This window comes from Columba livia, chromosome 1 (assembly GCF_036013475.1).
Source record: "Columba livia isolate bColLiv1 breed racing homer chromosome 1, bColLiv1.pat.W.v2, whole genome shotgun sequence".
NCBI lineage: Eukaryota > Metazoa > Chordata > Aves > Columbiformes > Columbidae > Columba > Columba livia.
Window position 1 is genome coordinate 171232040 of NC_088602.1, and position 23319 is coordinate 171255358.

Consider the following 23319-nt stretch of genomic DNA (forward strand, 5'->3'; position numbering starts at 1 on the left):
TGAGTGATAAAGCATGATTCAACTTTATTGCCCGAGATAGCGTGCATTTATACCAAATACCATAATTATGCATACTTGTCTCTGCCTAATAGGCTAAGCACTAAAAAGTTACATTTACTTACTCCACCTATTTGGGTTTAGCTAGCTATGCGCATCCCACATTCTTCTGGGTTTTATCTCTTCAAGGACAATCCTTATTATTCTAACTCTGCCTCAGTCAGTACTTTTCCATTCCCCGCTTTCCCATGGCCTAATAAACAAGCTAACTAAGGCCTGTTTATGTTAACTAGAATGGGCTCTGCTCGTACAGTTGCCCGATGGACTCATGTCCACGCTCCTTGAGCCAGCCCCTGACAAGAGCCCATCCATGTCATAGGACCCCCAAGTGCAGGGGACTGAACAAGTGCAAGCTACCTCCTGGTCTATTCCATCTCACTCTGTGTCAGAGGACCAGAAGGTCAGGCAGATTGGGAGAGGCTGATGTGGTAAGTCTGGCAGCATGCCTTCATGGAGAGCTGCAGAATATTCTCATCTTGACACAGGACTTGGACAAACCTCGTTAGTAAAGATCTTTAATTTGAATGTAGTGTATCTGGAGTGGATGGATGGGTAGGTGGATGAGTAGGTGGATGGATGGATGAATGGATGGTTTTCTCTGTCTTCTCCACCTCACAGGCGGACACAGAGAAACAGCGTGCCTTTAGCAGCGATAAAAGCATTCTGTCTCTGGATCTTGCTGAGCCCTTGCCCCCTCTTCACAGAGCTTCAGCAAGCTTAGCAGCCCAGCGCCAAGGGTGGGTGCTGTGAAGAGCTCAGCTGAAGCAATGATCTCAGTTGAAATCCCATTTATTTCCCCCAAAATTCCCCCTGGAGTTAAACAGCCTTAACCCAGTGACTCTGTATCCCTTAACAAGCCTGGTACCCCTGCAGAGACTTCTTATTGGGGTTCATGTCAAGATGCCAGCCAGCTCAAACTCAAGTCATTAACACGAGACCTTTCATTTGAATGATTCACCAGTCTTGGCCATGGGGAGGAGCAGAAGTCCTCGGCTGGGTGAAGGGCTGTGAGCACGTTGGAAACCCCGAGTCTACAGTGCCACACAAACCTTGCCTGAGAAACAAAAGGGCAGAAAGGTGAGTGGTGAGTACAAGACCCGAATCAGCAAAGGGCAAAGTGACGATCAGTCCCACTTGCACAGGGCAGGAAGGTCATCCCTGCCAGGGCTTGTGGTCTGCTGCCCAGCCAGGAGAGGCTCTTCTGGACTTGATGGGCAGTGTGTCAGACCTCAGGCACCCCAAAGGCCAGGTTGTCCCGAATCATCAGCGTCTTCCGAAGGTCTCGTTCCATGACTGGCCTCTGCGTTCGCCACTTATGGGCTTCCTGGAGTCCTGGCTCAAAGTAGTAAATGCAAGCTCCAAAGCCCACCAGGATGAGGATGGAGATCATCAGATACACCGGCACGAACCAATCCAAGAAGTGGGGCATGGCTGCCAGAGAAAAGGGGAGAAAGCTTGTGCAGTGGGAGCACCCAAAAACCACCTCTACTGAGCTTCACCATGAGAGATGTGCCTCATCAGCAGTGCCCAGCCTCCCCGCACCCCTACTCACAGCCCCACCACACCCTGGTTTGTGCTTGGTTGCACATCAAGGCCCCTCAGCCTTTGGGAGAGGGCAATCCCCTGGGGGTGGGACCCCCTCAGGGAGCATCAGTCCCGCTCCCTCCTCAAAGAGGGGGGAAAACCTGCACACCCCCAACCCTGTTGCCAGCAGTTTAAATGTCAGCAGCGGGTAAATACAGCTGCTTCTCATCTCCCGCTTGGGGGAGAATCTGCTGCCCCTTCCCCTGACATTCCACAACCCTTTTGAATTGCCAGTCTGAGCTGGCCTAGCTCAGGGCTGAGCTCTCCCTTGCTGGACCCGTTTACAGTCCTGCTTTGCTGGGGCTCAGGGACCTTGCAGTGCTTGGCTCAGCACTGATCCCTGAGCTGAGCCCAGTCCCCACCCAACCCTGCATCATAGAATCATTTTGGTTGGAAGAGACCCTCAGTATGATTGAGTCCAACCATTAACCTCACATTGACACTAAACCACATCTCCAAGATTCTCATCTATGCATCTTTTAAACACCTCCAGGGATGGTGTCTCCACCACTTCCCTGGGCAGCCTGTTCCAATGCCTGACAACCCCTTCCACAAAGAAATTCTTTCTAATGTCCAATCTAAACCTCCCCTGGTGCAACTTGAGGCAATTTCCTCTCATCCTATCACTTGTTACTTGGGAGAAGAGACCAACACCCTCCATGCTACAACCTCCTTTCAGGTAGTTGTAGACAGTGATAAGGTCTCCCCTCAGCTTCCTGTTCTCCAGGCTAAACAGCCCCAGCTCCCTCAGCTGCTCCTCATCAGACTTGTGCTCCAGAACCTTCACCAACTCTGTTGCCCTTCTCTGAACTAGCACCAGCACCTCAATGTCTTTCTTGTAGCAAGGGGCCCAAAACTGAATACAGTATTTGAGAAAAGGCCTCACCAGTGCCAAGTATGGGGAGAAAATCAGGAAATCAGCTGCTGGGCAGTGGGAGCCCCTTATTTGGGGCAGTCAATCTGCCTTGCCAGGAGCCCCTTGCCACCCACACGTGAGATGCCAGGTCCGGAGCAGTGTTGCCCTGGGAACACAAAACAATGTGGCATACAATCATTGTCAAGCCAGCACTATAAATGAGTAAACAGGAAGGAGCAAACCTCTCCCTGCCTGGCTGTCAGGGCCAAAGCTTTCTGGAGGGGAGGACTGATGGGGTACCAGCCCCACAACCTGCTGCTGCCCTGGCCCACTCCCTTCCCACCACCATGGCCCTGCTGATGCTGTGCTCAGGGCAAACACCCTGACTCTGCGTCATTTAAAATCTGTAAAGGTGCCACGTTTGTGCCCATCCCTTAACCCCATCCTTTGGGAGGGAGGGAGCAACCCATATTACAGCCCCCAGTGGTGCCCAACTTGTCTGACTCCCAGCTGCTCACTCTTACCAAAACATTCATCAGGGTGTGGGTCATGCAGGGACAGAAAATGGGACCAAGAAGCATCCCCCAAGAAAAAGCACAGCTATGGCCTTCCCTGGGCACCAGGTCTGCTGGGTTTTGCGCAGTGAGCATGCTGCTTGTCACAGGCTTTGGTGTATTAAACCGGGAACCTTCAGGCTTGGGAAAGCACAATGGTGCCAGGCTCAGGCATGAAAAGCAGTCCTGAAGGGAGAATTTCCAAAATCCTCAATCCTCGGTGTGGGCAATGAAATGACACTTGACTTCAGCAGGGATAGAGTTAAGACAAGAGCTGCATCCTCATTGAGCTCCTGCTTTTCCAGACACCGGAAAGCAGCCACCTGCGACTGTCCCCCGAGTCACCCCTCCACTAATAACCACGTGTCCCCAACCTCCCTTGTGCGGGGTGGTTCATGGGGGGGGCTCTGAGCATCTCCATCCTCTTCCCCACTCCTGGCTAGTGAGGCTGTTGCCCTTTCCCACACCAGAGACTGGGCTTTTCTGAGGACTTTTTTGATACTGCAGCCATCAGTTGACTTCAGTGTGCCCAGCAGTATTTATCTGCTGAATGCCTCTTGCAGCAGGAGAGCCTGTCCGTGCCTGCTCGCCCCAAGACAAGCAGCAGGAAGCACGAGGTTTATCTCTGCCCTCTGAATAACACCTTTTTTGTCACAGAGTTAGATCTGAAATGAGCTGTAATTCTTGTTTAAGTAAGCAAGAAACTGCTAGCATTGGAGAAAATACCTGATTTACTCCCACTCATTGCCATGGATGTTGATATTTATCTGTTCTCCTTGTATGACAGGGGAAACCTCAGTGGATTTTGCCTCTTCCTACCATGCTCTTTGGCTTTCAGCAATCCTTATTTTTGCAATTCACGGTGCTCTCCCTACCATTGTCAAGTCCTGGAGAACTTTTTCTGTTGCTCTCTCAATGATTCACGCCTCCCTTTTGTGGGGTCCCAGCTTCACCTGATCGAGAGCAATGGGGCTGGGTGGTTCAGAATTGGCCACCATTTGGCCAGGAGCAAAGGGGCCATCTGGGCACTGCTCCTGCCTCTTCACGGCTGCCTCTGCCTTCCTCAGGTGAGTAACTCGTGAGGAAATGCCTCCCATCCTGAGGGACCATGGAAGGAATTAAGCACAAAGCCCCCTCCCTGACAGGAGTCGGGTCTGAGGTCTGGGTTTAGCCAGAGGTCCCTCAGCACAGCATTCCTACCTGCTCTGAAAAGTAGCTCCTGTGTCCTCTGCTGCTGCTGCTGTGGGAAGCCCAGCAGCCAGGCTGGCGGGGGCAAGGCTACCGCAAACTCCTTCTCCAGAGGTGCACCAGTTACTGCATGAGACCCTGGATGGTGACAGCAATAGGAAGCGTTCGGGAGCCCAGGAAGGTGACTCCAGCTTGGAGCCCCCGGGGTAATGGGAGGAAAGCCAGCAACTTCATTTCCTTCCCTGATCATCTGCTTTCCAAACCTGGGAGTGAAGCTGCCATCCAAAAAGCACCGCAATAAAAAGCAGCCCTCACAGACTTCCCGATTTATCTTTCCTCCACGAGCAGCAGAGCCAGCATTTCCCAGCTCCTTGCCAACAACCTATTCTTCGGTCTACTTGCTATGCAGCCCTCACCTCCTGCTGCATCCCCCCGCCGCTCACCCATCCCTGCCCCCTCAACACGGGTCCTCTCCATGGCCAAGCCAAGCACTGGGCAAGGTGTCAGAACCTCCCCAAAGCCTCTGCAGGGCTGGCCTGGCAAAGCACTTGCTCTTGTCAGGTGGGTGAGCAGATTTTTGGCTGCAAATGCTGAAAAGAGGGAGTTTCATTCAAAGATGTCAGCTTTCTGGAGCAGCTCTGCAGATACTAAATGTGCCTTAACCCTTGCTGGACCAATTGATCTCAGCACCCCATTTTGCAGTGGGATGTTTGCGTCCCCCCAAAGACACGAAAGAGTCCCTGGTCTTTCAGCTGTGACAGAATCTCACAGAGGTAAGCTGACTGACGCTTTATAAATCCACTCCAGCCATGCTCCTTCAATGTCACCCCCGGATACCCCGTGTCGCCTCCCACTGTCCCCTGAGGTGCTATGGGTACAATTGTGATGGGTACCCCAGGGGTCACACTGCAAGTGACAGGACAGAAGCTTGGGGAAGGCCAGGAGCAGGGACAGGGGGTTTGCAGGACACACAGACATGCGGTGGTGACTGGGTAGGGGGTGAGTGAGGCAGGAGTGGTGCCCGAGCAGAGTGCCAGGACACAGGTGACTTTGGGCACAAAACTCTCCCATGTACATGGCCAAGACCACAAACCAGGTTGCAGTGTTACCAGCCCTGGGCTCACCCCCACCACAGAAGATCCCTCCAGGACTGGGCACCCCAGGGCAGTTTGCAGCTTGGGGCAAGGAGCTGCTGATGTCTGCGGACTCGGACATGACCCCACTCCCATGCATTACATCCCCAACAAGCACCCCCTACCTGCCCTGCATCATGCCACCTACCTCCTTCCACAGGCACAGGGCAATGGGATGTGGCTGCTCCCCTTGGCATCAGCCGGGGCCCGGCTGGGATGAGTCAGGCTTCTTTCCCAGCCAGGCAGAAGAGACCCGCTCCGGGAGAGCAGAGTGACAGCGAGAGACGACAGGCACGGGGAGGGAGGGAGGGATGGCGGGAGCAGCTGCGGCTGGCAGGAGCGTGTGGGGATGACACGCAGCCAGCAGCGTGGCCTCATTTCCTACCGGGGCTCCTGGGGGCTTCCCCCATCACCTCCCCAGCAGCCTCAGCCCTCCTCCAGCCTCCCCAGCACACCCCACCACTGGCTTCCCCCCCGAAGGAGGGACAGTCTGCAACCAATTGCATCCCCACGCAGGGGGGGCATTTTAGCAGCAGTCGTTATGGCAACGGGCCTCCTGAGCTCACCCGCACATGGTACCCAGGCGAGAGCCACGGGAGAAGTGGCTGCGGGATGCTCTGCCTCCTCTGGCATCACCTGCAGCCCAGGCTGCAGTGCTGGAGAACCAGCTCTCCAAGGGCTGAGGAGGAGGAGAAGTGTTGGGGGAGATGTGTGAGCTCGAGTTGATGGAAATTTTGGGGATTTTAAGGCTCCATAGATTTACTGGTGTGCCCACCCCAGGCTCTGGGGGTTGGTGGCTGGTCAGCGGTGGGATGGATGCAGAGAGAGGAAGGGGGTGGGAGGGGGAAGGAGGTTAGTGTTCCCTTTAGGGGTTTTATGCAAAAATGAAACAATCAACACTTTGAACAAAAGTATGTTACATCAGAAAACAGCAAAACATTGCTGTCTGAAGGAATATTTTTGCTTTCAATGAAATATTTTGATTCCTGAATCCATACCTGGCTCTGTTATTGCTACTGCTGCTGAAAGACGTTTTGTTGAAACATTTTCAGCTTTTCATCAGTACAGAAATAGCAACAACCAAACTGTTTTGGTTTTTTGCTTTTTGTTTGTTTGTTTGTTTCCCTTTTGTACACAGGGGAATGTTCACTGTGACCCAGAAGTCATTTAAAACATAAATATTTTAACAAAATCAAACAACTGGTTTTGGCCCCAAGAGCTGCCTGCTCTCCTGCCTGCACTCTCCAGCCCTGCCTGGTTAGTCTCTGACACCTACTGCCCTGCAAACACACTATGGCAGGTGGTTGTAAAGTCTTGCAGGGCTAATAATACCCATCAGACTCTCTGAGCCCCGATTTTGTGCCTGCTACGTGCCTATGCCCCAGGAGCTGTGAGGTGTGAGGTTTGGCTTCCCAGTAGATTGTGTTTCAGGCACAAATGCATTTGTCCCCTCCCCAAGCCAACCTGTGGATGGTGACAGAGCCCATGTGGGCTTGCTGACTCCAAAGCCAATGCACCCAAGGGGTATGTCGCCTGGTCTGTGCCAGGGTTTCAGCCCTCAGTGCGGAGATCAAGCTGTGCTTGGAGCCTTGGAAGCTGGATGGCATGCTCTGTGATTTCCTCCTCATCCTCCTTTTGTCCTCCCAAGCCTCACTTCTGCTCGATGTAACTTCACAATAGCTTAAAAGCATTGACTTTAGGCTTGCAGTCCCTCCATGCCTAGTAGGATATCTGCACAGAGAACAAGATCCATTAGAGTTAGCTAGCTGCTTCTTGGTTTGCTAGAGCAAGGTGGGCACTCCACATGATGGCCATGTGCCTCCAGAGGGGAGCATGCAATTGCACCTTAATTTTAACTTCGCTGAAGTTCAGCTGTGATACCCATCTTGACCATCAGTCCAGTAACTGCTTCACTAATCCCACTGCAGTGGGAGGAAAACACAAGCCTCATGGTTTTGACCATACTGGCAGAGAAACATGTGATTTGGACAAACCAAAAACGAAAGAGATTTTTTAAAAAATAATGTTGAAAGGATATCATTTATTTAGTTCCCAGAGCAAATCCTAAGGGCAGGCAAAGATGCAGAACTTTTGAGATGGCAGAAGGTAAACCACTTTCCAGGTATGCAGAGAAAATGAGAGGAAGATCAGTGGTGGCTGGCATGAGGTGGGAGATAATTTCTCCAAGAGAGCAGTGCCACCCTATTAGGGCCTGCTGGGCCAGGCATCCTGGAGGACATTGTGCTGAAATGTGTGTGATCTGCCCCCATCGACAACCATTTGTCCCAGCTCTCTGCTCTAGGTTGCCCGTGGGGGATACCAGAGCCAGCATGTGTCCATCAGGCTGCAACTTCTCCCTGGGTTTAAGCTCAGGCTCCATGCTTGCATGCTACTTCTGCAGCCAGAGCTCCAGAACAGCAGCAGTTTTGTAACATGGGGTCATTTTTTCCCCTGCCTCCCTTCCCTGCCATGCCAGCACTGGGAGGGCACAGCGAGCAGAAGCGATCACCTTTCTCTGCAGCTGTCAATACACAGGTGGGCTCTGCAAGCCATGGCTCAACATGCTTCAAGGGGAAATCCCCCAGGCTGAGTTTGAAGCGCCCTTGGGGGCAGCAGGAAATGGGGAGCAGGCACCGTGCTGCTGGAGCTGTGCTCTCAGCCTCCCTGCCCTATGGTGGTCTCTGACACTGTGGCAGCTGTGTTACTGCCTGTGACAGGGCTCTCAGGTGCTGTCACATCCTTTGGCTTCCGACAAGAGCTGCAGCATTGAGATGGCTCCAGGCACCAACGCGTCTCAGACAGCTCGAACCACATGGAAATGCCTCAGCTGCAGTTCAGCTTTTACTATGAATAAGGCCGCCGTCTGCCACTCAGCATCTTTCAGGCATAAGCATGTGGGTACCATCCTGGCCAGTGCCTGGGGCGCTCACAGCCCCTTCCACTGGCTTGGAGGAAGCCCCAGAGCATCTGTGCACACATGAGCCCCCCAAAGCTGTTCACCCCAGGATACCTGCCCCACCACCGAGCCTCCGACTCAATTGGACTAGATGATCTTTTGAGGTCCCTTCCAATCCCTAACATTCTGTGATTCTGTGAAATTCACCTGTGCAATGAAGGAGAGCGCAGGGTCAGATTTGACAAGAGAGGGACACCCAGACAGAGCAGGTGTCACAAAACCCTTCTCAGACAAAAGCACTGTCTGGAAAAAGAGGAGATGTTTGTGCAACCTCAGACAAACACTTCCTGCTTGTAACATGACCATAAATCACAGCATGAATGACATACTGAGCTCGGCTTAATCCCAAGCCTGATTAAGAATTATTCCAATTTTTCCTGACAAGTTTCCTCACTGTTCTTTGGTGTACTTTAGGCTTTTCTCAGCATCTCCTGAGATGATCAGACACAAGTCCCTGCCCATCTTTAAGGCAGTACTAGTCCCCCAAATACTACACTCTCAAGCTAGGTAAAGGCATGGGAGGTGGACTTTATGAGACTAGCCTCCCGCAAGGTCCACAGAAGAGGACAAAACTCCAGCAAGAGTCACAGAAATCCTTCCCTGCTGAGCTGCTGGAGGTGAGGGAGTGGCTGCAGGATGCAGAAGGTCCCCTGAATGCATGACAGGACATCAGTTGGATACTCTGGTGGGAAAGCAGAGTAACCTGCCTTCTGGGTGCTACTGCAGCTTCAAATGAGGAAACACCTTTGAGAAGCTTTGATGAGTTGATCATAAAGCTGAGGAAATGTACATGGTTAATTAAATTAAAGAGCAGAATGCAAAAAGCTGATTTACTTTGGGTTTAATGATAGCTGGGGAGAGACTTTGCCAAAGGAAGCTGAAGTTGCCAGCAACTTATGTGGAAACGTCATTAGTTTCCCTAATAATTTGCACTTGCTGCAAATGATATAATTTTCATCTACTAGTGAGAGAACAAGCAAAACCAAATACATGAGTTTGTGTTCTGCATGCTTCCTGAGCAGCACTGCAAGAGGTCAGCCCAGAACTGGCCAGGTGACATCTCACAGAACTCATGCTGAGCGGGGTTGGGATGAACCCATCACTGCCAGAAGGTCTGGGGGTGGGTGCTGAGATAACTGGGACCATGCTGGGGTCAGCATTGCTCCTGAGACCATCCCCAAAGCCTGTCTCCATTGCTCCTCTGTCTGTCTGGGGAAAACTGAGAGAGAAATCAGAGAGAAAATATCCTGAGATTGAGTCACCAGCCCACTAGATAAACTGCACATCAAGGATATCCAAGGGCAATGTGTGTTGTACAATATTTTTTGTAGTGGCCAGTGCTGTCCTGCTGCAGGAGCAACTGCACCATTCCCAGGGAACACTGGTGATGGCCAAGTGTCATGGTTTAACCCCAGTTAGAAATCAAAACTACAACAGCCACTTGCTCATTCCCCCTCCCCAGCCCCCAGGTAGGGGAGAGAATAAAAAGGGAATGGAGAAACTCATCGATTGAGATGAGAACACTTTAATACAATAACAAAAGAATACTAATATACTACTACTAATAATATATAAAAATGAAAATAAAATAAATATAAAATAAGTGATACTCACTGCAGTTCCTCATGAACTTCATCCATGCTGAGCAGCCAGTCCTGGGAAGAGAGTATCCTGGTCCCAAACAGCTGATCCCAGAGAGAGAGTGACAAAAGCCAAAAAAGCAGAAAGACTCAGAGGCCACTGCAAAATGACAGAACAGCCAACAGGCCAAACTAAAGGAACTCACAAACAGATCCCAACTGGAACAGAGCAGAACCAGAACAGGTCTCCCGAGATGGAAAACTCAACTCCATTACGTACAAGGCATGACATTAATGGCATGGAATACTCTCACTGATCAGCCTGGATGTCAGTCAAGGTCTGTCCCATCCATGCCCCTCTTCCAAGCTGCCTCACACCTGTAGATAGAGAGCCCAGAAAGATCTTGGTCTCCCAGACAACAACTAAGAACAGTAAGTTCTAACATTCTCTTCATTACAAGTCAAAAACACTGGAAAATTACTTGAAGAAAAACATGTTATCTTATTATTCTCAAACTAAATCAAAACAATGACTGTGTTAGCTATGAAAAAGAAAAGTTTCTAACTGTATGAACAAAATTAACTTGCTTTCAGTCAGATCAGCACACCAGGCCAAGTCTTGCTGATGCTAATTGCCTTCATTGGCAGCACCAGTGCATCTTCACAGGGGCCACATTACACCTCTACTCATTTTTGAAATGGTTTGTGCCACCAGAGCAATGTACAATAGCCCAGAGAGTGAAATCAGGAGCTCTCCCCTTCTGTATCATGCCCTGCTCTCTGCCTGTGCCGGGGGACAGTGCACTAATACCCCCGCTTCAACTCTCCTGCACTGCTCAGAAACAGAGATCAACTCATATTCCTGCTTTGCAAACTGGAAGTGGGGCAGAGAGAGGTGAAACAGCCTAGCATAGTCGTGCAGTGATATGTAAAATACACCCCAGCCTGCAACACCAAGCATGTCTCATCCCTCTCCCTTCCTCTCCTTACTGATCTACAGATCTAGACAAGAGCCGCAGGCATGTTGCCAGTCTGAAGTCTCCACCTCCGTATGCCATCCTCTACCATGAAATGTAAATGCTACCTTTGGACATTAGATCTGTTTTAAACAGATGGGTAAATAGCCAACAAGGGTGCAGGATGATGATTCCTGTTCTCCCCCCTGGTTCCCCACAGAGCTGAGCTTGCTCTGCAGGCTTTGCGTCCCCACAGAGCAGCCCTGCGGGCATTTCAAAGAGGAAGGAAAGCAAAGTGAATCTGCCTGGTGTAGCTCACCACGCCGGCTGTCAGGCAATGGCTTTGCATGCCAGAAGGAAACTGGCTGTGCCAAAGCCAGGACTTTCAGGCAGGGACCATCCGCACTATTATTGCCCCCTCCGAGTCACCCTCAGGTGGGCCATGCACCCAAGGGTCCTTTGTTCATAAGGGGGCTATGGGGGGAGTGTCCCCTCCTGCAAAAGGGTGCAGGGAGGGTGAGGCACACAGAGGAGGGACTGGGGCGAATCTCTGTGTCCCTGTGGGACGGCGGGGTCAGCCTTGTGGAGGGAAGTCTGGCAAGGGACGGCCAGGAAACCTGATGGGGACAAGGAAAAATAACTGTGGGATTGGTGGTAGCTCATCTGGACACTGGTGTCACCAGAAACCCGGAACAACAGAGAGGACAGTGAGCTTGTCCCTAATCAGACACTGAAGCCACCCAGGTCTTTCTGCAGGCAATGGGCAGTAACAGGGGGATGAAAGAGGAGAAACACTTTTCAGGTGGGTGCTGCAGCTTTTAGAGTATTTCTACACACTCAGCAGCCCAAAAGCAGTGTTGTCCAAATTGCTGTCTATGCTCCCCCAACTCGGGAACTGGTTCTCATTATTTACTGCATCTGCCTGCCTCCCTTCTTTAGAATATGTCTGCCCTGGATTCATCCTCCCTTCCCCCCACCAAACTCAACAACAACCAGAAATATCCTGTAATCTCTTCTGCTTCACCTGTAATTTGTCTCATGCTGGCAACGAGCGGAACCGTCTGCCTTTGTCAAGATCAAAAAAGCCACGGCAGCCATGTGATGTCAGCTTACATTAAACCCCCTGCTCTCTCCCTTCCACCTCCCCTCTCTGCCTTGCTGCAGAGGGGGAGGATACATCTTCTACATCTTCATCCTCCTGTGGCCTTCTTCCTCCCATTGGCACATCGCCTGCCATTTGGAGGTGTCCTGGTTGAAGGAGCAGTGAGAGCCAGCCCCAGCAGGCAGCTGAGGGCATCCCGGACCCTCCTCCACACTGAGCTGGAGTCGAGGGTTGAGCATTGTGGACCACAGGCCACCGAGGGACACTGGACTTCCAAGGGCTTTATGTCGCTGTACGTCATCCTCCTGCTCTGACCTTGGCGTAAGAAGAGCTCAGCCTCCATCCATAACTGCTGTGCTTCTGCAAGGGCTCCCTCCTGCCTGTATCGTGGTGCCCAGGAAGGTGCCCAGGAAAGGGCAGGATGGGGGCTGGGGCTGCTGGAGCTGCTGCAAAACCTTGCACAGAGCCATTTAGCATACAAAGCTGGACAGAGCTGCTGTACACTGTCAGGGAAATTCCCTTCCATGGCTGTTATGTCAAGCAGTCTTTATGGCATGAAAGTGCATTAACTTTCTTAACATACAGTAGTTCACATTACACAGAATCACAGAATGTAAGGGATTGGAAGGGAACGCTAAAGATCATCCAGTCCAATCCCCCTGCTGGAGCAGGAACACCTAGATGAGGTTACACAGGAAAGCGTTCAGGCGGGTTTTGAATGTCTCCAGAGAAGAAGACTCCATAACCTCCCTGGGCAGCCTGTTCCAGTGCTCTGTTACCCTCACCGAGAAGAAGTTTCTTCTCATATTTAAGTGGAACCTTTCATGCTTCAGTTTGAACCCATTGCCCCTTGTCCTATCATTCGTTGTCACCCAGAAGAGCCTGGCTCCATCCTCATGACACTCACCCTTTATATATTTATAAACATTAATGAGGTCACCCCTCAGTCTCCTCTACTCCAAGCTAAAGAGACCCAGCTCCCTCAGCCTTTCCTCATAAGGGAGATGCTCCACTCCTGTAATCATCTTCGTAGCTCTGCACTGGACTCTCTCCAGCAGTTCCCTGTCCTTCCTGAACTGAGGGGCCCAGAACTGGACACTATACACCAAAATGTAAGGAATAGTGGAATTTTGCTGGAGCTTGTGCTTTTTTTTTCAGGCTGAAACAAAACAGTGGGCATCAGCTCATCTCCAGGACCAGAGGGACAGCTCAGCCTTGGACGGACACAAGGACTTTGCTTCTCGGAAGTTTCAGGCTGTCCTTGATACCCCTGGTGACGTCTACCCCTCCCCCATGCCTTTGAAACACATGAGCATGACCTGGTGTCACTGATGAGTGCCCCTGATACCACGGGCCCCCGGATTAACGATCAGTACGTGGTTGATAGCGATTAGCCACGCCGTGCGATACCTGAACGCTTGGCGGGTACCCGGCACCGTGTCACCCACCCCAGGGCCCCACAGTGACCAGGACACCCCGCGCATGGTCACAAGCCCCGCAGCGCCCTCTCCCGCCCGCCCGTTCGCTCCGTGCGCGCCCAATGCGCAAGCGCGCTGGAAGTCCCGCCCCCTCTTCAGACCCCGCCCGCGACGCGCTACAAGGCGCACGGCGGCAGTTTGAATCGCGGCGCTGCCTGACGTGGGCATGGCGGTGCTGCGGCCCTTCAGCAAGCTCCCGGAGCTCAACTCCGCCGTCTTATTGGTAGGTCCGGCACTGGGGAGGCCGCAACCCGTTCCCGCCACCCCTTCCCGCTACCCCTTCTCCCTTTCAGGGCCCGGCTCTGCCATCGGCACCCGCCTCTCCCGGAGCCTCCGCGGGCCGCGCCTCGGGGGTAACGGCCGCGCCTCGGGGGTAACGGCCGCGCCTCGGGGGTAACGGCCGCGCCTCGGGGGTAACGGCCGCGCCTCGGGGGTAACGGCCGCGCCTCGGGGGTAACGGCCGCGCCGGCCCCGCCCCCCGCGAGGATAGGTCACCTAGCTGCGATATGCAAATTGTTCCCTGGGGCTGGCCCCGCCCCCTGCACGGGTTCGCGCGGGACCCGTCGCGGTGGCGGGAGCGGCTCGCGGGGCTGCCCCCGGTCGGGTGCTGCTTCCGGGCGGTCTCTGACCGTGTTTTTCCCTCCTGTTTGTGCAGCTGGTCGGTTCGGAGGGAGACTTCCAGCAGAAGCTGGCGGAGGCTATCCTCCAAGAGAAGAAGGACTTCACGGTGAATGTGTGAGTGGTGGGGAGGGGGGTGCGCCGCCTGCGGTCTCGACCCCAGGCCCGTGGCGATTTCGTGCAGGGACCCTCTGCCACCTTGTCCAGGAGATGGAGACAAAGCAGCGGCTGCGCTGCGGATACACGAAAAGTTCCTGCTTCAGAAATGCATGCGCCAAAGTCGCCTACAAATGCAGCCTCTACCTAAGTGGTGGTAGTTGGAACTGCAGGGCATTCGTTGCAAAGAAAGAACTTTTGTATGAACATTAGAGTGCACTACTGCACAGCTGCGACTGGCATCTGCAAAAGGCAAACCTCGCTGTCTTCAGGGCAAGCAGTTTAGGCACCATTAGAAACCGAGTGGAAATAATTCTCACGTATTCATCATGTTCACTATCCACATACCGTTAGACTTTGCATGTTAAATAGATGTTTAATTAATAAATTGCAAAGGTTTGAGAGGAACAGAGACATTTTATCTTTTCTTCTGGGAGATAGGCATATACAGGAATTAAACCTCCTGGGATAAGTACAATACTTGCAACTACTTGAAACCAAATAAGTTCTCCTGAAAGATGTCCATTACTTTTGGTCCTCTTCATAGCTGTTTTCTGATTTGTATGTGTGCACGTGCTTTTCCTCCTCAAGCTATTAAGATGCATTTGGAATTTTAACTTTAGCTGCGTGACAAGTGCTGTCTTAAAAGCTTGATTAGCTAACTTTTTATGATATAATGTCCTTGACAGCTCTCTTGCCAAGACCAAATGAGTTTAGTCAGCTATTCAGAAGGTGTTTGTGTTATTTCGCTGCTGTAATTCAAGGCTATGCATTAAAGGCAAACACAGGCTAATGTTCTACTAGCTAATTAGACTGACTGTACTGCTCTGATCATGGCACATTGGATGCTTGTGCTAACTAGTAGTAAATTAGTTACTCAATTTTCTATGCAAATCCTGCAGCCTCTGCTATGCTGTGGAGTGCCATAACTAGATGGCTACTGGTACTAAAGCTGGGTAACTACCCAAAGGCATGGAAACTTATGCTCATACTACAGAGCAAAAGAAGTCTCTGTGCTAGTATCATCAGGGAAAGCGGAAGTCTGTGGCAGTTTTTTTTCACAGTGTCACAGTATGTTTGGGATTGGAAGGGACCTCAAAAGATCATCTAGTCCAATCCCCCTGCTGGAGCAGGAACGCCTAGGTGAGGTCGCACAGGAACATGTCCAGGCGGGTTTTGAATGTCTCCAGAGAAGGAGACTCCACAACCCCCCTGGGCAGCCTATTCCAGTGCTCTGTCACCCTCACTGAGAAGAAGTTTTTTCTCAAATTTAGGTGGAACCTCTTGTGTTCCAGCTTGATCCCATTACCCCTTGTCCTATTATTGTTTGCCACCGAGAAGAGCCTGGCTCCATCCTCGTGGCACTCACCCTTTATATATTTATAAACATTAATAAGGTCACCCCTCAAGTCTCCTCTTACCCAAACTAAAGAGCCCCAGCTCCCTCAGCCTTTCTTCATAAGGGAGATGCTCCACTCACTTAATCATCTTCATTGCCCTACGCTGGACCCTCTCCAGCAGTTCCCTGTCCTTCTGGAACCGAGGGGCCCAGAACTGGACACAATATTCCAGATGTGGTCTCACCAGGGCGGAGCAGAGGGGAAGGAGAACCTCTCTTGACCTACTAACCACCCCCTTTGTAACACACCCCAGGATGCCATTGGCCTTCCTGGCCCCAAGGGCACAGTGCTGGCTCATGGTCATCCTGTTGTCCACCAGGACCCCCAGGTCCCTTTCCCCTACACTGCTCTCTAATATGTAATTTCCCAACCTATACTAGAACCTGGGGTTGTTCCTGCCCAGATGCAGGACTCTACACTTTCCCTTGTTAAATTTCATCAGGTTATTCCCCGCCCAACTCTCCAGCCTGTCCAGGTCCCCCCCATTGTGTTGCTTTGGGTTTATACACATTACAAAGTAACATAGTGTCTGGTCTGGCAGGTCTACTTGCCAGGTACAGCTGTTGGCAGAATTGCAGGGCTGGGGTTTTTGTGCCTCTTCCTACTGTGTGTGTGTGGGGGGAAAAAAAGTCTTCTGTAGCACAATCTGGAGGCTGCTGACATCACGCAGGGATGGTGATTTAAATATAGGAGAATTCCAAATCGCGGAGCTTCCGCCTCTTCCCCAACACTGAGATCTCATACTTTCACCATAGATTCTCCCTAAATTTTACCTTAAAATTGTAAGCTTGTTTGTGTTGCAATGTGTCTTTCAAGTACACTGGGCTCATATCAGGTGTTAGTTTCAGAATGTTTTTGTCAAAGCATGCCTTTCTTAAAAATATTAAACAAAACACCTTTATTTGGAGTCTGGCAGACAAAACTACAAACAGCATATGATTGATAGAAGGAAATATTTACTATTGTCTGTGGCTGCTGGTAAAACTATTAAGTCCTTAAGATTTAATTGCCAGAAGCAATATTGCCAAAGGAGACCAAAATCTGTGTTTCCGTCTTGGCTTACAGAGAGTAATGGATTGTGAGAGAGAGTAGATGTTGTGAGACTGAAAAACATGGTGCTGAAAATCTTCACTGTGGAAGGCCCAGATGTGCAGTACTGAAACCTTTCTTTTTTTCCTGGAAGAGACACTAATGAAAAATCCCCACCCTGTAATTCTTCCAGCAGTTCTGTCAGCAATGGTGGTGGTCTGTAAAAGGGCACCTGAACTAACCTAGTACCTCCTGATACAGTGAAAGGTATAAAAAGGGTGGTAATGGTATAACAGAAACTGTAAGCTCTTTATGAGTTGCAACTTCATCTATAAAGCTATGCTAGTGATAAATTTCTAGTTTAAGGTTTTTCAAATACAACACAACTTTCTGTACCATGGACACCTGAGAAGGTAGTGTGTCCTGTGTGAATGTATGACCAGTATTTCTGGAATCTGACAGGGAAGCACAGATGCATTTTAATTGAAAGTTGGCAGTAAAATATACCAGTAAAGCACTGGGCTTCACTTTGTTAGATAGGACTCTTCTTAACAATTAAAAAAATGACTGCCATACTGATCTCTGTGGAGAAAAATGTTCTTGTGAGTCTTGTTATGCTCTAATAAGCTTCCCATTATAAACAGCCCTGTCTAGCAAGTATCATTGTGGCTGTCAGCAACTATGAGTAGGCTTAAGATGTGAAAATACCACTTAAAGAATCACAGTGTCTCTCCAGTGCTCACATATTTGGTAATTAGCAGGCTTCTCGGTAACCTGCTACACAGCGAACTGCAATGGTTATGTGGTTATGCTGAAGTGGATACTGCCTTGCCAAGCTGTTTGGTTAAACTGGCAAATTTATTCTCTTTCAGCCACATTGCTACATCCCTCCCCTTACCTTCTGAGAGAGATCACCTTCGGCCACAGATAGATATGATTGTGTTTATGATTGACATCAAGAACAAATACAGGTAAAAGAAGGGCAAAAATATGAGAGATGAGAGGGGAAACTGATATTCTTTCTTTGATTGATGGCTAAATCTACATTATTACTGTGTCAGAATCGCTGAATAGAGGATTTCAAACCTAGGACTTGCTGTGGTGGAACAGCTCGGTAATATATGCAGTGGTTTTCTGGCCTCCAGCAATGGATTAGTACTGAACCACTCTGTCTGATAACATGCCTGTTGTGCACTAAGTCACCGTAGCAGAGAAGGCAGAATTTATTCCTGGATCTGGATATGGGGTGATATGAATTGAGCTTTGGAAAGACGTTGTCTGTAAAATTAGGTGGAAGTGATGGTGGTGCTGTGAAGTTTGGTTAATATGCAGATGGCTGATGTGTGCTGGGCAGTGCTACCTAATAACCAGCCAGTTGCTGCATCTGTGTCCCCAGTTCACTGATACTGCTGGTCAAGTGGGATCAGCCCTACAGACGTCTCCAGGCAGAAAAGAAAGGCCTGCAGGGATCAATCCATTTTCTCGCATCTCATGCTCATCTTTGTAGAAACGATATTTGTGTCCCCATGCCATGAGGCTTCCTAAGGCACAGAAGTCAGCATTTTATTACTTATTTAACTTGTGACTGATGATCCTGGTCTCTCATTTACTAAAAATGACAGTCCCAGCTGCATACTTACAGCACAGATGGTGCCTCAGAAATGTGTGGGCTAGCTCTTCCGAAAGAGCCAAAGTAGCGCTGAAGTCTTGTTGGATGTTAATGAGTTGGGATGCTTAGTGTCTGCAAATCATGGAGGACACTGTTCCAACTAAGTCTGACTGTTGAGTCTTGTGTAGAAAGGATATGTTATGGATTATTAAACAGCTGTGGGTATTACAGAGGTCTCTGATGCCATGCTTTTCTCATAAAGCATAATTGTGCCAGCTCACAGATCAGCAGATGTTAACATCATTGGTTTTCTAATTGTGCTTCTGAAAGTTATTCCCTTTGTCCTTATGCTGCACTAGTTTTACCTTCCTGCCCAACTGGATTGTCTGTGTTTTTCCGGCAGCTTGAAGAATGTCGAAGATTCGCTAGCTTATGTGGATGCCAAATTCTTCCTGGGCAAAGTGTGCTTTCTTGTCACTGGGGGTACGTATGGCAACTGCCCTCCGCCTCCTTTCCAAGCAGCACAACTCACTGTTGCTTTCCTTAAAACAGGGCAGTGACTTAACTTGAAACAAACCCAAGGAAACCAGTGGCTTCGTCAGAAGCTTTTTTAAAATTATGTCTGACCTCATCTGCCTATTTTAATTGTTTTCCTAGACAAAACATGGTTCTCTCGTGCTCACTTGCTTTCTCCTTTTTGCTAGCCAGACCTCTCTTCTCTGTCCCTAATCCCTGAGGAGGGTTTGTGTTATGGATTACTTTTGTTCCTGTAGCACTGCAGAAGTCTGTTCTCTCTGCTCTTGCAGATCTCTCTTAATGATAATCTTAATGAGCAGTGAGGAGTATATGATACTGTGGTAATAAAATGAATCTAAATGGATGAGCTACTAAACTATTAAGTATAGTTTTAATACAAGACTGGTATCCTTGATGTGAGCTGTCTGACTCTGTTGTGTCTTTAATCTGCTCCCCGCCCTCCCCCTGAAGCGGAGAGGATGTTTTCCTGCCTATCCTCCCTACTTCAGCTTCAGGGACTGGAGGGGCCAGCTTATACGGCTCAGTGTTGAAACAGTGGTGCCGTGTTCCTGGAATTTGGGGGTCAGGAGGCCTAATTCTGGGGTGCAGAAGAACCTTGGCATTGGCTGTTCTGTTGGAGTGAAGTCCTTGGAGACATCACTCAGTAGTATTATACCACATGAACCAGGAGGGCTTTTGATTAATGAGTAGAACACTCTGCCCCTGCTGATAGCATACTGATCCCTTATGCAACATGGTGATGTTACAGTACTCAGTAATGTGGCGATACTATTCCTGCTGTCAGTATTATGAACAACTTCTGTGCTAATTCTGTTGTGAATCTTGTACCACTGTAGTGCTCATTGTAGCCTTACCTTCTATGGTGCTCTCAATTAGCTCTGGATCATTTTGCAGATGTGAAATGTCCAGTGTAAGTTGGGGAATGACCTATTAGAGAGCAGTGTAGGGGAAAGGGACCAGGGGGTCCTGGTGGACAGCAGGATGACCATGAGCCAGCACTGTGCCCTTGTGGCCAAGAAGGCCAATGGCATCCCTGGGGTGTATTAGAAGGGTTAGTAAGTCAAGAGAGGTTCTCCTTCCTCTCTACTGTGCCCTGGTGAGACCACACCTGGAATATTATGTCCGGTTCTGGGCCCCTCAGTTCAGGTAGGACAGGGAGCTGCTGGAGAGAGTCCAGCACAGCACAACAAAGATGATGAAGAGAGTGGAACATCTCTCTTACGAGGAAAGGCTGAGGGAGCTGGGGCTCTTTAGCTTGGAGAAGAGGAGACTGAGGGGTGACCTTATTAATGCTTATAAATATATAAAGGGTGAGTGTCATGAGGATAGAGCCAGGTAAGGGTAACAGAGCACTGGAACAGGCTGCCCAGGGAGATTTTGGAGTCTCCTACTCTGGAGACATTCAAAACCCACCTGGATGCCTTCCTGTGTAACCTCATCTAGGTGTTCCTGCTCCAGCAGGGGGATTGGACTGGATGATCTTTTGAGGTCCCTTCCAATCCCTAACATGCTGTGATTCCTGTTACTTTTCTTCACTGAATGTTGATTATGGGGCTTGTAATGTGGGAAAACTTTTTCTGTAGTTGGCAGGGTGAATTGTTGCAGTGTAGACATGAATGCTGTCTGGAAACTGGGAGAAAACTACTGCAGTCCTGTGCTGTTCTGTGAACTGGAGGTAAGGTGCCTATTTGATGTCTGAAGGGATTTGTTAATTCCGATGTTCTCTGATTCTTAGGAACATCATTACATTAGCAATAAATATATGTACTTGCACTACTGTTTTGGGTAAGTGTCATAGACCAGACTCTTTCTACAAGACCAGTAGATGTATAGGAACCTGACTGTCCTTGAAATGAGTCTTCTGGTTTACCTCCTCCTTCCTGTGCTGCTTCAAAGCCTCAAGAAGCCAAGTCTAAATTAACAAAGACTTCTCTGAAATGCAGTGTCTTGGTACACTTGTTCCCTGGGGGATTTTTCTCTTCCTGGGAGCCCCTGAGCCATTATTTGCCGTGTGACTTTATTGCCCACATAGTGCTTCCTGTTAGCCAGGCTTTGTTGCTTCACAGACTGTTTTGCCATCTAATGCGCCACTCTTTCCAATTACCTGCTTGGTCTGGAAAGCTGGAGGGAGAGTTTGGCATTTGGTGATAGAACACTTCACTTTTCTGTGTACTCATCATTCCACTCTCAGAGGCACACAGCTCTGAACCATACTATTAAGTGGTTCCAGGTTTCTTTTATCTCAGCTATGCACTGCACTTCTTTTTTTCCACTGATTAAATGATTTCTCCATTTTTCTTTCCAGTTGGAAGGGACACGGGTTGCCACTGCTCAGCGACTTCTCCGAATGTTACAGATCTGTGCTGGTTACGTACCAGGAGTTTCTGCCTTGTACTTCAGCACGCTGATGACTACCTTCTCATCGTGAGAATTCAGCCAGATTCATCAGTTTTTTCACTTTAGGCATTCAAGCTGCTACAGTTGCAATCACATTGGGAAGGTTTTTTGCTTGACTTGTTGTGACCATTCATCCAGAGCTGTTCCTAGTCGCTAATCTCTCAAGAAAAGCTTGATTCCAGTTTAGAGGATAAGATATAGGTGCTGGGGGTAGGACAGTTTGAATTGAGGATTCCTGTCCATTATTATGTCTGAATTCTATTTCATGATCAAGTTTGACTTTCAGCCACTTTGCTAGTGGCCAGGAGCTACGTGTTTTACTGAGAGAGTATCAGAAGAACAGACCGCTATTCCAAATGCTGCATGTCATGGTTGAATGTCTTAGTTTCAGTGTCCCTGAAGTATTTAGAGAAGAGGCAGGAGGCTCCAGCTTCCTTTTGGATGAAATATAACACCTCAGACTAATGGTGTGAAACCTTGCTGCCAGGTTTTGTCTCTCCACCAAGAGACTAATGGGGAAGGAAGGCTGTCCTGCAGCTTCTGCATAGACTGCAAGTGGCAGTTCCTGATCCAGCTGTGTGAGCATCTGCCCAGTGAAGGGCTTGGTATTCCATGCCTGATACCTCACTGAGGAGGAAGGCACTAAAGAAGATCGCACTTTAGCTTTTATTTAGATCTTGAAAGAAAAAGTCTCCTTTTATCAAGCCCAGGATAACCCTGGCAACCCAGCTGCCAGGGCTGACCAGAGATGAAATACTGCAGATGACTAGAGCAATATACAGTAAACACATGTTGTCTCCTGCAAGTTGGGTGTATGGTTTATATAACAGTTTAACAGGTTCTTATTCATGCCTTATTCCTAATGCAAATCAGTAGTGTGTTTTGGAGTTCTAACTTAATAAAATATATAATATTGAATATTTAGGTGTATGCTCTGTCTTTAGGTATGTGATACGGGCTCTAAAACCTACCAACACTTGCCCCAGTTTTTCCTGGCAGCGAGGCTGGTCCTTGATGGCTGTTTGAACTCAGTTAGTTGGTGGGCTGCAGCCACGGTTCCAACCACGTGGTGGTGGCAAAAGCTTTCCAAATACAATCCTTCTTGTGTACTGAGTTGAGCCACCTTACAGTTTTATACAGTTTTTCTTGAAATACTGGGATGTTTTTTACCCAGAATTGCATGCCAGGTAGAAATGAAGCCTAGAGAGAGAGAATGTGTTCAGCTCTGCTCTGGTTTAATTTATTTAGTCCCTAATAGTCTGCTTGAATGTTCCCGGGTGCAGAGCTCTAGCTGCGTGTGCTGTTTCGCTTAGCTTGTTTCTGACATCTGTGTGTGAGCAGGAAAAAGCAGAAAGCACTGCAGGCTTAATCAGCTGTGAGTGTTGGCAGTCCTTGCAAAGACAGCTCAGCAAGGCACAAAGCCTGTATCCTTGCTCAGGGGACACACAAATCCCAGCTCCAGTTGTATTGTTGCTGGCAGGGGAGGGTTAGGTTGTTTGTCAGATGGAACAAAAGGAGCTAAACTATTCAGCTGTGTTATGGTGCCCAAAAGGGCTGGACTCTGGCTAAAACCCAAAGGAGAAAGACGTGCAAACTCTTGTGGCTGTGTAAGAAGGATTGGAAGCTTAATGGGCATGCCCTACTTTCAGCTGGCTTTGTGATCGTGAAGGTACCAGCTAGGACGCTGCTACCAGCAAGTGGCAATCATGCTGAGAAATAAGTTTCTTTGTTGATTATGCCGTCTTAGCCTCGCTCTCTCTTTGGGTCCCTCATAATAAATGAGACCATGGTTTGGAATAGACTGGTTTCGATTTGCTCTTGATGTGCAGGTGCAGTCTGGGGGAGGGAAGGAAGGGCTGCAGCATGAGATGAGCCGGTCTTTCGTGTCCCCCACAACTGCTGTGAGGCAAGGAGACTTCCGTCTCCTAGGTCGCTCTCCGTTTGCCTCTAATAACTACGGGGCTCAGGTGAAAACCCTCTGGCCTCGAGAGTAATTTTGCTGTGCTTTCTTAACGGGTGAAAATGAAACTTTCTTTGGTTCACCCAGAATGCTCTGTAGCAAGGCGCACGTGCTGCTGTGCATTCCTGCACCTTCAAATATAGGGTCTTTTTTTCCACTACTGTGTTTC

The 23319-nt window shown here is 49.4% G+C and overlaps 2 protein-coding genes across 9 annotated transcripts; one reads left to right on the forward strand and one right to left on the reverse strand.

Annotated features, from left to right (window-relative positions):
- SMIM45 (small integral membrane protein 45) lies at positions 1–13379 on the reverse strand. Of its 8 annotated transcripts, none has more exons than XR_002409239.2 (5): positions 10189–11291; positions 9943–10068; positions 5521–7103; positions 2528–2663; positions 1–1488 (listed from the first exon to the last, which is right to left on the reverse strand). XR_002409239.2 is itself a non-coding variant. In XM_065045917.1 (4 exons), the coding sequence occupies exon 4, from the start codon at positions 1484–1486 to the stop codon at positions 1280–1282; it is 207 nt and encodes a 68-aa protein (XP_064901989.1). In that variant the 5' UTR covers positions 1487–1488; positions 2528–2663; positions 4252–4377; positions 5521–6070; the 3' UTR covers positions 1–1279. The 8 variants fall into 8 exon arrangements, 3 of the variants coding, with proteins under 3 accessions (XP_064901989.1, XP_064901983.1, XP_064901974.1); XR_002409237.2 differs by having other exon boundaries at positions 9943–10013; positions 10115–11288; XR_010468967.1 differs by lacking the exon at positions 5521–7103 and having other exon boundaries at positions 9943–10013; positions 10115–10430.
- A 128-nt stretch (positions 13380–13507) lies between these two features.
- On the forward strand, positions 13508–22108 carry CENPM (centromere protein M). The gene is made up of 6 exons (XM_065045889.1): positions 13508–13667; positions 14100–14179; positions 17520–17618; positions 18660–18739; positions 20377–20468; positions 21099–22108. Exons 1-6 carry the CDS (start codon positions 13611–13613, stop codon positions 21219–21221), a joined length of 531 nt encoding a protein of 176 aa, XP_064901961.1. The 5' UTR covers positions 13508–13610; the 3' UTR covers positions 21222–22108.
- Positions 22109–23319: the final 1211 nt, after the last annotated feature.